Below are 12,519 nucleotides of genomic sequence, written 5' to 3'. Positions count from 1 at the left end.
TGTTGTAATGGAAAGTCCTCTGAGAATATATGAGCTCATGGGGACTGTGATGTATGATTAAGCACTAACTGCAATAACAAGGAAGGAAGGTGACGAATACGAGCAATTTCATCCAGTACATTGGAGAATAAAATATTATCAGACACCCAAAACTTCTGTGCTTCCCTTCTGCTCTCTTTCCTCTTCCTCCCCCAAAATATCAAACCTCCAAAATATGGGATTGCAACTAAAAAAAGAGATTTAGAAGTAATACTGTCTGACACTTTTTTTTTTTTTTTTGGAACATTTAGTTCTTATGTAATATTTAAGACTTTTCCTTCTTTTACGTGCTGGCTAGAAACTTCTTGCAGAAAAAAAAAATATTGCAAATTTGCAAATATGAGATTTTCTTATTACTTGCCTCTGGCATTTTGGGCCTTGTATTGTCCTTCATTTTATGAGTCATAATACAGTCATGAATTTATAGATAGTGTATGAATTGTGGCACAAATTAAAAAGATGGGTGTGATTACAATTCTCTATGAGGAACAGAAATCCAAACTTACAACTCTTTGTGGGAACATCATAGAATCATAGAATGCTTAAGGTTGGAAGGGACCTCTAGAGATCATCTAGTCCAACACCCCTGCTCCAGCAGGGACACCTAGACCACGTGGCACACGACTACATTCAGGCGGGTTTTGAAGATCTCCAGAGAAGGAGACTCCACAACCTCTCTGGGCAGCCTGTTCCAGTGCTCTGTCATCCTCACTGTTAAGAAATTTTTCCTTAAGTTCCTGCGGAACTTGTGATGCTTCAGCTTCTGGCTGTTTCCTCTAGTTCTGTCAGTGGCCACCACTGAGAAGAGGCCAGCACCATCCTCCTCACTGCCTCCCTTGAGGTACTTATAGACGCTGATTAGATCCCCTCTCAGCCTTCTCTTCTCCAGGCTGAACAGGCCCAGCTCCCTCAGCCTCTCCTCATAGGGCAGATGTTCCAGGCCCCCGATCATCCTTGTGGCCCTGCGCTGGGCTCTCTCCAGCAGCTCCACATCCCTCTTGTACTGTGGAGCCCAAAACATCCCTCTCATTTCCTCTGCACTCGTCACAGCATTACCTGAGTACCAGGCATACTTGAAATCTTTGTCATATTCAAATGTTATATTTTATGGAAAAAGTAAGCGTCATAATACATGTTTATATATATATATAAATGTATAATCCCACTTGATTCTCCAGGAAATTCATAATTTGGTCAGTTCGTAAGAGCTCAAGTTCACTATCCTATCACACTGATATGTTAAGAAGCATAGTAGTAAAAACTGAGCTGGAAAAAAATCCACTCTGTATCAGAAGGTCAACCAAAAAATTTGTGGTGTTACTGACCATGTTCAGAGGATCATTTTCTAATTGCAACTAATTAGTTCAAATGTTGATAACAACTAATTGGAATAATTTTTACTGTAATGTTTTTATATTTGTCTATAGAAGATGTTATCTCTTATACAAGGATGACTACGTTCCAGCTTTCCCCAAAGGGTGTTTGATAAATTTACAATATTTGACCTGGCCTTTGATTAAGTTTTCATGTTGTATTACAGCAGTAGAGTCAAAGTAGAATACATCACTGGAAAGGACTATCTCTTGTTCCTTAGTTGAGAGAATAAAACTAGGACAATTTAGCCCACCAAATGACCAATCACAGACTGCAGCTTCTGTTACACTATATGGACAGCACAAAGAAGCAGCTGGAGCAGGTGCAAAATTCACTGTAAATCACCCACAAGTCTTGCAGTAATGTCTAACTTGACCAAATTTAACATTCAGCTTAAAATTCCCATCCTGTTGAGGTACTTCCTGTCAGTCTCATAAACTTCTCAGATGCTAGTTTTGACTCAAAATCTCTCTGTCTTGATTATATCCACCTATTCTGAAACATCAACTGTATTCCATGACAAATCGTGAACTATTCATTAGTGGGAAAGTAGAATATGCATTCTAAATAGTAGTGCTTAATTCCATTCCCATGTAAAATTTCTAAACTGAAGAAAAAAATAATATAGAAGCACAATTGTAAGAAGAATATTACAAAAAAAGTACATCTGTTATTTCAAAACTCTGTATCAACTAATAATTAATAATTAAGTTTTAAGGAAATATGTATGATTTACTAATAGGATATGACAGACATCTATGACACATTTTTCATCTCAATATCAAAAAATAAAGAATAATAAAAAAAAAATAACATTTAGGATTTGTAGGCTTTGTCTCCCTTTTTCACTCTGCTTTCCAGTGCAAGTCTTTTTGTTTGAGACATAAAAAATAAAACAAAATAAAACAAAAGCAAACAAACAAACAAACAAAGAAAAATCATATGAGTTCAGTCCTGTTCGTTTCATTTTCAAAACACCATCTGCCACGTGGTGTTTTGGTGCACGTGGTAGCTGGTTAAGTGTGTTCCGCATAGAAAGTGTCTCTAATGGTATACATTGTTCCTGATTAGGGAACTTTTGAGAACATCACTGAAATTTACTGCAATTTATGAAAGCTGAATAAATTCCCTCAGTTGCAATAAAGCCAGAGGCTCGTTAATATTTTTCAGAAGTTTTTTTTTTTTTTTTAATTTGTTTTAGTTTTCCACTTTATTTCACACATCCATATTACTGGCCTCCCTCAAAGGAAATGAAGGCCTTCACTTGCAAAAGTAGCTATGGCTAGTTTTTCAATATCAAGACAAAAAAGAGAAAAGGAGGATGTTCAATTTTATTCTATTTTATTCTATTTTTATTTCTCCTATAAACAAGACTTTAATTTCTTTCGGACAACTTTTAGTAGAATTATTCCCTTTTATCATTTTTATCATTTTTCTCCTCAGATATCTCTGGAAAAAAAATCCAAAATGCTCATTTCAAATTAACAGGTGCCTATCCATTACTTCTATGTCTGCAGCTTTTACAATCATTTCTGCTATTAATTGCTTCCATTTTAAAGTCAAGGAATTTATGCCAAATAGAAATATTTCACTCTTCTTATTAAGAAACCTTGAAATGATTATTTGAAGTGCCATTCAGTTTGGCTTTTGATGCATTTATTTGAGTGTGTGCATATATGCACACCTGTGTGTATATATAGAGATATAGAGATGAACAGATATTGCACCTGTATAGCTACATTTTGCTGAGGAACTACCACTGCTTCTGAATACTAAGAGACATACTTATTGTGGAAAGGTAAAAAATATCTGCTGTATTCCTTCATTTGAGTTCAGAGTTGTATACCCAAAACTTGTCTTCACTCACTTGCTCATATTCCATGATATTTGTTTTTTCACTCTGGTGACAAGGTTACTCCTTGGTTACAAGGACTAACAATACAGAATCTCACTTCTGCACAAAATAGTGCAAAGCTATAAAGTGATATCATTTTAAAATACTGTTTTCATTTGGGAAATATTCCATACTTTTCCCAATTGAATCATTACTGGGAGAGGAGTTCTGCTCTGAAATCTGGTATGTTGAAACTGAAAAAAATCACAAATCTGCTGTTGATATAACTACCCTTCATCCAACATAGCTATAAGGTGCATCTATCTTTTGCTATGAGATAGCTAAAATAATCTCCTAAAATGCAATCCATTTACAAAATTGGTTAGGATGCAAGCTCTGCAGATGGAATGTCTTCACTGGGGACTGAATGCAAACACTGCAGTATGAGTATTATACTGAGAGAGCTTTCTGTAAGTATGAACAAGATCTGACAGAAAAATTACAGCAGAAAACTAAGATACCAAAAGATAAGGAAATAAAGGATTGTAAGTATTATTGGGAGAAGAAACAGAGGTTTAGATTTTTTTTTAATTCCTCTTGTATTCAAGGAACAATTATTCTTCAAATAAATCAGAAAGCAAATACTGATTCTATTGCTGACTTCCACTCCTGTTTAAATGGACCATAAGACATTGAATACTGATTTATCATGGATGAAAGAGTTAATAGTGTTATTGCTATCTAATGGAGTATAGTTTCTTTATCTCTAAAATAATATTCTAATTTTAGGATGAATTACAATAAAGTATATTTTAGTCACTATTTTAGTCACATTAGAATGCTACTATAAAGTAAAATATGAAAACTAATCATATAAGATTTGTGGGATATATGGGACAGAGAAAGAAGTTCAGACACTAAGATCTTGTCTGAACTTATTAGAATGCAGGAGTGAGAGAGAGAATAATAAAAATCTTCTAAATTCCTAAACAAATACAGTTACTTAATAAATATGGACTTTACTGCAGTAGAGTTATGGATATAGTTAAAGGAAACAAAGAATAAGATTAGAAAATGATAAGAAAAATTCTCAATCATTGATTTATGTAAAATAGGTTATGATAATTCTCACAGGAAAAAAGAAATTTTAAATCTTCATAGTACCCTAGTTAAATTCACAGTGAATGCTGCAAAGAAACAGATTCAGTGCAGAAATTTTACCGAGTAACAGAGATGAAGGGAAAAATAAGGACTATGATCTTCTCAATTTCTACCCTAGTAAAGCTTAAGAAAGATAACCATGGTGAAGTATTATTTTGTAAGAAACAAAATCAGCCAGAGTATCAGAGTGAAGGGCATTACTAAAATGTGAGCATCAAACAAATTACCTAACATAACATAAAATCCAGGCCCAGCAAAGGAAAAGGAACATAATAACTGACTGTCTGAACCTTTTGAAAGTTCAGCTTTTCCGCAGAATGAAGGTTACTCTCCAACATGTAAGGGAAGGAATAAATGAATACAGAGTCTTTGCATTAAATGACAAAAATGTGTCTATGCTTATTTTAGATGTCAATAATGTCAAACAGCAGTGTAGTACTGAAAGAAATCTGCATATCAATATATTTCTAGGGAAAAAAAAAAAGAGCTTCAGGTTATTATTCAACAACAATGTTAATTAACCTGTCAGGGTGACCTCAACTGAGGAGGGAAGAATTATCTGAAACTCATGTTTAAATTCTTTTGTTCTCTACAGGACTTGAATTTCTGATAAGGGTATATTATGTCGTATCCTTCTGTTTGCACACAACTTCTGTAGAAAACCACAGTACTAAAATCAGACAGTCAACGTCTTGGGTCTTCCTCCTGCTAATTTCAGAAATTCCTCCCTTCTCAGCTGTTCAAACCATGGTAAAACTGAGATGAATGGTTAAGATCTCCTGCACCTTTTAAACCCATGGCCCGAGTTTTCTGCAGAATACCTTAAAATGAACAATTCTTTAAAGGGAAGATATCCTCCACCACATTTGAAAGTCTAGTTATTTCATACTGAGATAGCATGAAAAAAATAAAAGATATAGCTAACTCTAGGATTATTAGACCAATATAATTGGAAATACAGATTTGCCTAGTGTTGAGAAATCTCTAATTAAAAGAATTGTTTAAAAACAGTGAAGAGGAAGGAAAAGATATTTGCTTGTATACTTTTCCTAAAGTTCTTAAGAAGAAAATGCTGACAGAAAGGCTATTCTTCATACATATTCTACATAACAATAGAAAAAGGAAACTTTTCAGTGAATGAAAGTTAACAGAGATTTTTTTTTTACATAATACCAAAGTTCCTTTATCCTTATCTGATAGAAAAAGACATAGTCCACTACAAAGTATACATATGTTGCTCTCAAAGATAAGAATGGAAGATATCTTTTCACATCTACATTAACTCTTCCAAATATGTAAATTGCATATCTGTAAATACATACATATTTTAGTTTCTGGCTTACTTAATTCACATTATAATTATTATTTGGAGAAAATCAGAATACATAATCTAAGTAATTCTAATATCTCTTCAGACCTTTTAATTCAATTATTTCTCCTCTGCACTGGTGCTTTCATTCGTCAATCAAGATACACTTCATAAGCTGTTCTTATATATTTTCACGCTTTTTTTTTTCCCCAGATATGAACTGACTGAAGGTGCTAAATGACACCTCTTTATGATTCACATATTGAGTGTTTGTCATTGTAAACAGACACGGTTACACTGCCCCTGTGGTCATAGCTGTTACTTCTACCTTGCTGAACATATTACTCTATGGATCTGTTGGATAATAGTCTTCTCACATGCTGCAAGTAATGGACTGTGTCACAAAAGCCTCATTAGAGTTTGGGAGGGAAACTTGTGCATGAACAAAGAAAAAGAGAATCAAGAAAAGCTGAGCTAAAAATGCTGAGGTTCCAGGTCTTGTCTACATTAGCATTTTATAAACCCTCCATGTAACTCTTGCATGTGCAGAGCAGTTTTGGTATGGACAAGTTCTGTCCTTTCATAGGACAAACACAAGAAGCTCAACTCTAAGTGTCCCAAAAATATGTTCCAACTCCTTTTGCACAAAGGGTTCTAAATAATAACAGGACCTTTTGTTAACTTAAAGCTATATGAGTACTGGGAAGATTTAACTCAGAGGACCAGACTAAATATTGTCCAAGGAAAACTCTCAGAATCATAGGTATGGCAGATATGGGGGATTCAGCAGCAGCTATTTCAGTCTCATGATCTTCTCCTTTGTACTGGACTATTGGCCAATGCAGGCAAAGACACGATCTGAAAGGTCTATTATTTCTCTTAAAAGAGATAGAAGGCATTCCAGAAAACATAGTATTGCAAATGCTAACACTTAATAGTGTTTAACCATATCAGATTTCTCTGCTTGCTCTCTCAACTTATTGTAAAGGCCTCTAGTATTAGTAATATAATCAAAAACTTCTCCAAATATCTTATTGATCAAGTAAACATAATTTGTTATTTCTGTATTTTAATTCATATGGATGCTTAGTATTTTATAAGGGATTGTTGAGTTTTCCAAGTGAATACTTATACTAAATAAAATATATCATAGAATCATAGAATGCTTAGGGTTGGAAGGGACCTCTAGAGATCATCTAGTCCAACCCCCCTGCTCCAGCAGGGACACCTAGAGCACGTGGAACAGGACTGCATCCAAGCGGGTTTGGAAGATCTCCAGAGAAGGAGACTCCACAACCTCTCTGGGCAGCCTGTTCCAGTGCTCTGTCACCCTCACTGTTAAGAAATTTTTCCTTAAGTTCCTATGGAATTTTTGGTGTTTCAGTTTCTGGCCATTTCCTCTAGTCCTATCAGTGGCCACCACTGAAAAGAGACCATCACCGTCCTCTGTACTCCCTCCCTTGAGGTATTTATATACACTCATTAGATCCCCTCTCAGCCTTCTCTTCTCTAGGCTGAACAGGCCCAGCTCCCTCAGCCTCTCCTCACAGGGCAGATGTTCCAGGCCCCTGATCATCCTTGTAGCCCTGCGCTGGACTCTCTCCAGCAGCTCCATATCCCTCTTGTACTGTGGAGCCCAGAACTGGACACAGTACTCCAGATGCGGCCTCACCAGGGCTGAGTAGAGGGGCAGGATCACCTCCCTCGACCTGCTGGAGACGCTCTTCTTAATGCAGCCCAGGATTCCATTGGCCTTCTTGGCCACGAGGGCACACTGCTGCCTCATGGTGGACTTGTCGTCCACCATGACACCCAGGTCCCTCTCTGCAGAGCTGCTCTCCAGAAGGTCGGTCCCCAGCCTGTACTGGTGTCTGGGGTTATTCCTCCCCAGGTGCAGAACCTTGCACTTGGCCTTGTTGAATTGCATGAGGTTTTTCACCGCCCAGTTGTCCAGTCTGTCCAGGTCCCTCTGGATGGCAGCGCAGCCCTCTGGGGTATCGGCTACTCCTCCCAGTTTCGTGTCATCAGCAAACTTGCTGAGGGAGCACTCTGTGCCTTCATCCAGGTCATTGATGAATAAATTGAACAGGACTGGACCAAGGGCTGACCCCTGGGGGACCCCGCTAGCTACAGGCCTCCAACTAGACTCTGCACCGCTGATCACTACTCTCTGGGCCCTGCCATCCAGCCAGTTCCTAATCCACCTCACTGTCCACTCATCTATCCCACACTTCTGGAGCTTGCCCAGGAGGATGTTGTGAGGGATGGTGTCAAAAGCCTTGGTGAAGTCGAGATAGACGACATCCACCGCTCTCCCCTCGTCTATCCAGCCGGTCATTTCATCATAGAAGGCTATCAGGTTAGTCAGGCAAGATTTTCCCTTGGTGAATCCATGCTGACTACTCTTGAGCACCTTCTTGTCCTCCATGTGCTTGGAGACAACGGCCAGCATGAGCCGTTCCATCACTTTTCCGGGGACGGAGGTGAGGCTGACTGGCCTGTAGTTGCCTGGGTCCTCCTTCTTGCCTTTTTTGAAGACTGGCGTGACATTGGCCTTGTTCCAGTCCTCCGGCACCTCCCCCGTTCTCCAGGATCTTTCAAAGATGATGGAGAGCGGCTTAGCTATGACTTCTGCCAGCTCCCGCAGCACTCTGGGGTGCATCCCATCAGGGCCCATGGATTTGTGGGTATCGAGGTTCCTTAGGTGCTCTCTGACCCAATCTTCCTCTACCCAGGGCAAGTCTTCCTCTCCACCAGCTTCTTCTCTTGTCCCTACGGCCTGGGGCTCTAAAGGGCTGCCCTTGGTAAACACCGAAGCAAAGAAGGCCTTGAGCAACTCTGCTTTTTCTGTGTTATTCGTAACCAGAGTGCCCATCCCGTCCGCCAGCGGACCCACGTTTTCCCTGATCTTCCTTTTGCTGTTAATGTATTTGAAGAATTTTTTTATATAAAATATAAAATTTATACATAAAATATATAAAATATAATATCTTAAATAATGACTATTAAATAATGACCTATTAAAAAGGCGATCATATTTTATTGTTTATTTTGATTCCACATTTAATATCCACTTAGAGAACTGAACAGACACATCACTGCAACAACTGCTGATTCTTCCCAGGACATATCTAGGACATGGCAACAATAACTTTTAGTAAATAAAGAAGAGAGAGAATACCATTTTTTTTTCAATGTGATTAGAAGTCTGCAGGAATTGAGAAAGAAGAAGGACTTGAGAAATGAGGGATAAGTGTAGTCTAATAGAGTTGAAGAAAAAGAAGTCAGACCTCTAAACAAACATGAAGAGGCTGGAGTATGCTCATGAATCAACCAAGAAGAGAAGTTTGGATAAGAGATGTTTCCTCTAATGGGTTCTGCAATTAGTCCTAGATACCTAGATAGAAGGCAATCTATCCTTTCTTATCCTGTTTTTTACATGGTTTTCATTGATGTGATGTCTAAGCATCTTCCAAAACTTACATTCATTCATACAACTAACACAATTGTAAGAAACCGAGTAAAATCAGCTCTCCCACAGATAAGCATGAAACTTGGTAAATTACATTAACAATGAGTAAGGCCCCACAATGAAATATTAATACTTTGGAAAAAGCTAAGAAGCCTGTTGCTGCTTTTAAGTACAAGATCTTACAAAATGCTATTGCACACTACATTTTTGTTGTGTAGTTTTACTTTGTTTTTGTAACCAGGTTTTCTGAAACAGAAATCAAAATAATATAGGATACATTTTAAAGCCAAAAGTCACTTAAAGAAAATTGATTTAATAATATATGGTTTTCCACCAGATCAACTTCTTTCCACATTGAATATAAAAATTATACAGGTCTCTGAAGAAGTCTATGCATTTTCTCCTGGTAAGCTACATTAGCAGAAGGAAAAGGTTAAAAGCTCCCCAGACAACTATGGTATGATCCTCTGATAATTCTTCATCCAGAGCATCTCCTTAGAATTAACAGAATTTCTAAAAATAGACCTAAAGAAGGAGAAGTTGAAAAAAATCTCTGTTTAGGCAAAACCTCAGGAAACATCGTGAGATTGTATTTAAATCATATTTCAATTAAGAATACAAAAGCACTGTGACAAGCACAAAATAATCTATATTTCTGCTCCTGTTCTAGGTGTTGCCTAACTCATAGCTCATGACTGACATAAAAATAAGAAAATAAAAAGAAAAATCCTACAATATTTTTCTAGTTATAAACACATATCTTTTATTTGACCTTGTTACTCTTGTCACTGATTGAAAGGAAACAAAATTAAGAAGAAATATTAAAAAGAAGCCCTGAAATTGTTTCACAGAGATAACACGCACATTTTATTCATGACCAACTGAAGGACTGGGGTTTGAGTACCTTATTTAAGTGAAGCTGCCTACGTGTGTACAGGGGTAGTCAAATTCTATCAATATCCGCTGCATAGTGATTTTTCCTCAGTGATAAAGCTACAATGTTCACATTCAAGTTTCCTCTCTAATATTTTATGTTTTATTTGAATTGCACGTGCACAGATAACTTTAACAATTGAATTCACATTTCCTATGCAGTCATTTTCCTAGTGGTAATTATTAAACCTGACGCTTTTGGAATCCATTGGACTTACTGTGTATACATGAGTCAACTTCAGAATTATATGCAGCAATACCATGACACAGGCTTTTCATGGAGACTAGATATTGGAAAAATGTGTCCAATCTCTGGAAATGAAACTATAGTTATCTTTTCAAAAGAAAAGTAATCTATCCACACAAATTTATAAAACACAGAATTCTCTTCAATGTCTGTGCTTGAAAGGCTAAAGAAAAGAGACAAGTTGATTGCCTTGCCAAAGAAAATAGGCAAGCCTTCACATCATTATCCATACCTAAACATCTGGTTTCAATTCCACTCCAGAGTCCAGAAGAGAGACATTCCCTTACAGTAGAGCCAACTAGCATATATCCTGAATCACAAGTAAATATAGCTGTAGATCCATATGTGATTTGAGTTCCAATCTTATTTCCATTTGGAGGTGTTGGAAGTTCTCCACAAGAAATAACTTTACAGCAAAAACAAAACAAAGAAAAAGTTAGTATTTGAATACCACAAACACACATGCAACAGTATGTGATACCAATAAATGTCACAGGTTGGACAAAAAACTCTGTTTACAAAGACTAATGTTTCCACAGGAATGATACTCAAAAATTGGAAAAAAAAACCCAAACTGTAAAATTAAAAAAAAAAAAAATTGCTCAGAATGTTATTAACTATCTGTTATTTAATTACCTTGGTTTTGTTTGTATTTTTAAAGCTATTTCAGTATCAATGTGGTTAATATTTTGGAAATTACATTTTTGTTTCTTTGAAAAGATGTAACTTTTATTTCATACCAAAACTCTTGCTCTTCCATTCTCACAATACATTGCAATAACGAATAAACCATTTTCATGGAATTCATTGCCATCTAGCTACCATATATCTTTAGTAATTTTTAAGGGACAGGAAACTTACTTAAAAACACAGGAGTGTGCACAGACACATTTCCTTGTCACTAGGACTAAGGGATTTTATTTGTACATAATAGCCTCCAGGATATACAGGGACTGTGGCTGAGAAAAGCTTCTACATTTCTATGTAAGCCAAATGGAATATTTTTATCTGAAATCTACATGGAGGAGGTCAATAGATACAGATGTAGGCAGATGGATATAACATGTATTCTGTAAGATAGATATAGCAGGTACTTACTTTGACAGTAAGGTCTCTCATTTCTCCAACTCCAGGTGCCATTAGCGAGACATTCAATAGATGCTGGTCCCAAACCATAGTAGCCTGGATCACAGCTGAAAACTACTTTTGTTTTATACTCATAATGTGAACCATTCACTATTTTCCATCTTCCATGCTCCAATGTGAAAGAATTGATGCTCGGACATGTAACAACTTTAAAATTAACAAAAACACACAGTTGTTTCTGGCTTAGTACACTGAAATTGGGAAAATATGTACAATTATTCATTCAGAAACATATCATAAAGATGATGAAGAGTGAGGGTCTTGAAAAACATCAGTGTTTGAACATCAGGTTCATTGCCATGGAATTACCATGCCATTTCTGATCAGTCATGAGAATCTTTACTAAAATGCTAGTCAAATTTTAATTCAAGAATTTCTTTCTTCCTATGACATCTTGAGTTTGATTTGTGTTGTTGACAGGAAAAATTATACTCATATTCAGGATTGGTTCTCAGCAGAAAAATATTTTTCTCTCACCTCTCATTCTACATGTTCTTCTCACCACAAAAATAGGTAAGTAAATAAATTAAATTAAATAAATCTTCTACAACCTATTTTTTCTGTCTATGCATATTGTTTCTTTAGTTAGAGAAAAAGGCATGAGGAATTTATTAATTTAAAAGAACAAGAAAAAAAAAAAAAAAAAGAAGTGAAAATCCTAAAACTATTATAGGGAAGTTTCCTTTTCCAAAGTTCACTCGGTGAACTCACTTGATGAACTCAGTGAAGGGAGATGGTGAAAATCTTAATGGACATATGATTATCTGTCTGAGATTTCTGTGTCATTCACACCTATGTTTTCATATCCCACTTACATACAATTTTTTGGAAATCTGCTTCTCCCTGGAACTGAATATGCGTTTTCCCTACATGTTCCCTGGAGTTTAGATGATGTATTGATGTATCTAGCCCCTAAAACGATGAGCTGGATACAAATAATCAGCAGTAGCTTCACAGAACTGTAAAATACCAGATATTTTGCAATACTGGATAGTGAACATTTT

General features: G+C 36.5%; 1 protein-coding gene across 3 annotated transcripts in view; it reads right to left on the bottom strand.

Moving 5' to 3' along the window:
- The window catches only part of CSMD3 (CUB and Sushi multiple domains 3), a 574,767-nt gene that overhangs the window by 52,600 nt on the left and 509,648 nt on the right, over window positions 1-12,519 (bottom strand). For all 3 annotated transcript variants that reach the window (XM_088523156.1, XM_088523167.1, XM_088523178.1), the window contains 2 exons: window positions 11,468-11,662; window positions 10,602-10,775 (listed from right to left, as the gene is read on the bottom strand). In XM_088523156.1, coding sequence (XP_088379282.1) covers window positions 10,602-10,775; window positions 11,468-11,662 — 369 coding nt within the window. The remainder of the gene's footprint in view (window positions 1-10,601; window positions 10,776-11,467; window positions 11,663-12,519) is intronic.

This window comes from Tinamus guttatus, unplaced genomic scaffold (assembly GCF_059628265.1).
Source record: "Tinamus guttatus ecotype Peru unplaced genomic scaffold, ASM5962826v1 Tinamus_guttatus_pri_ptg000012l, whole genome shotgun sequence".
NCBI classification, from domain to species: Eukaryota; Metazoa; Chordata; class Aves; order Tinamiformes; family Tinamidae; genus Tinamus; species Tinamus guttatus.
This window is presented reverse-complemented; position numbering and strand designations above follow the sequence as displayed.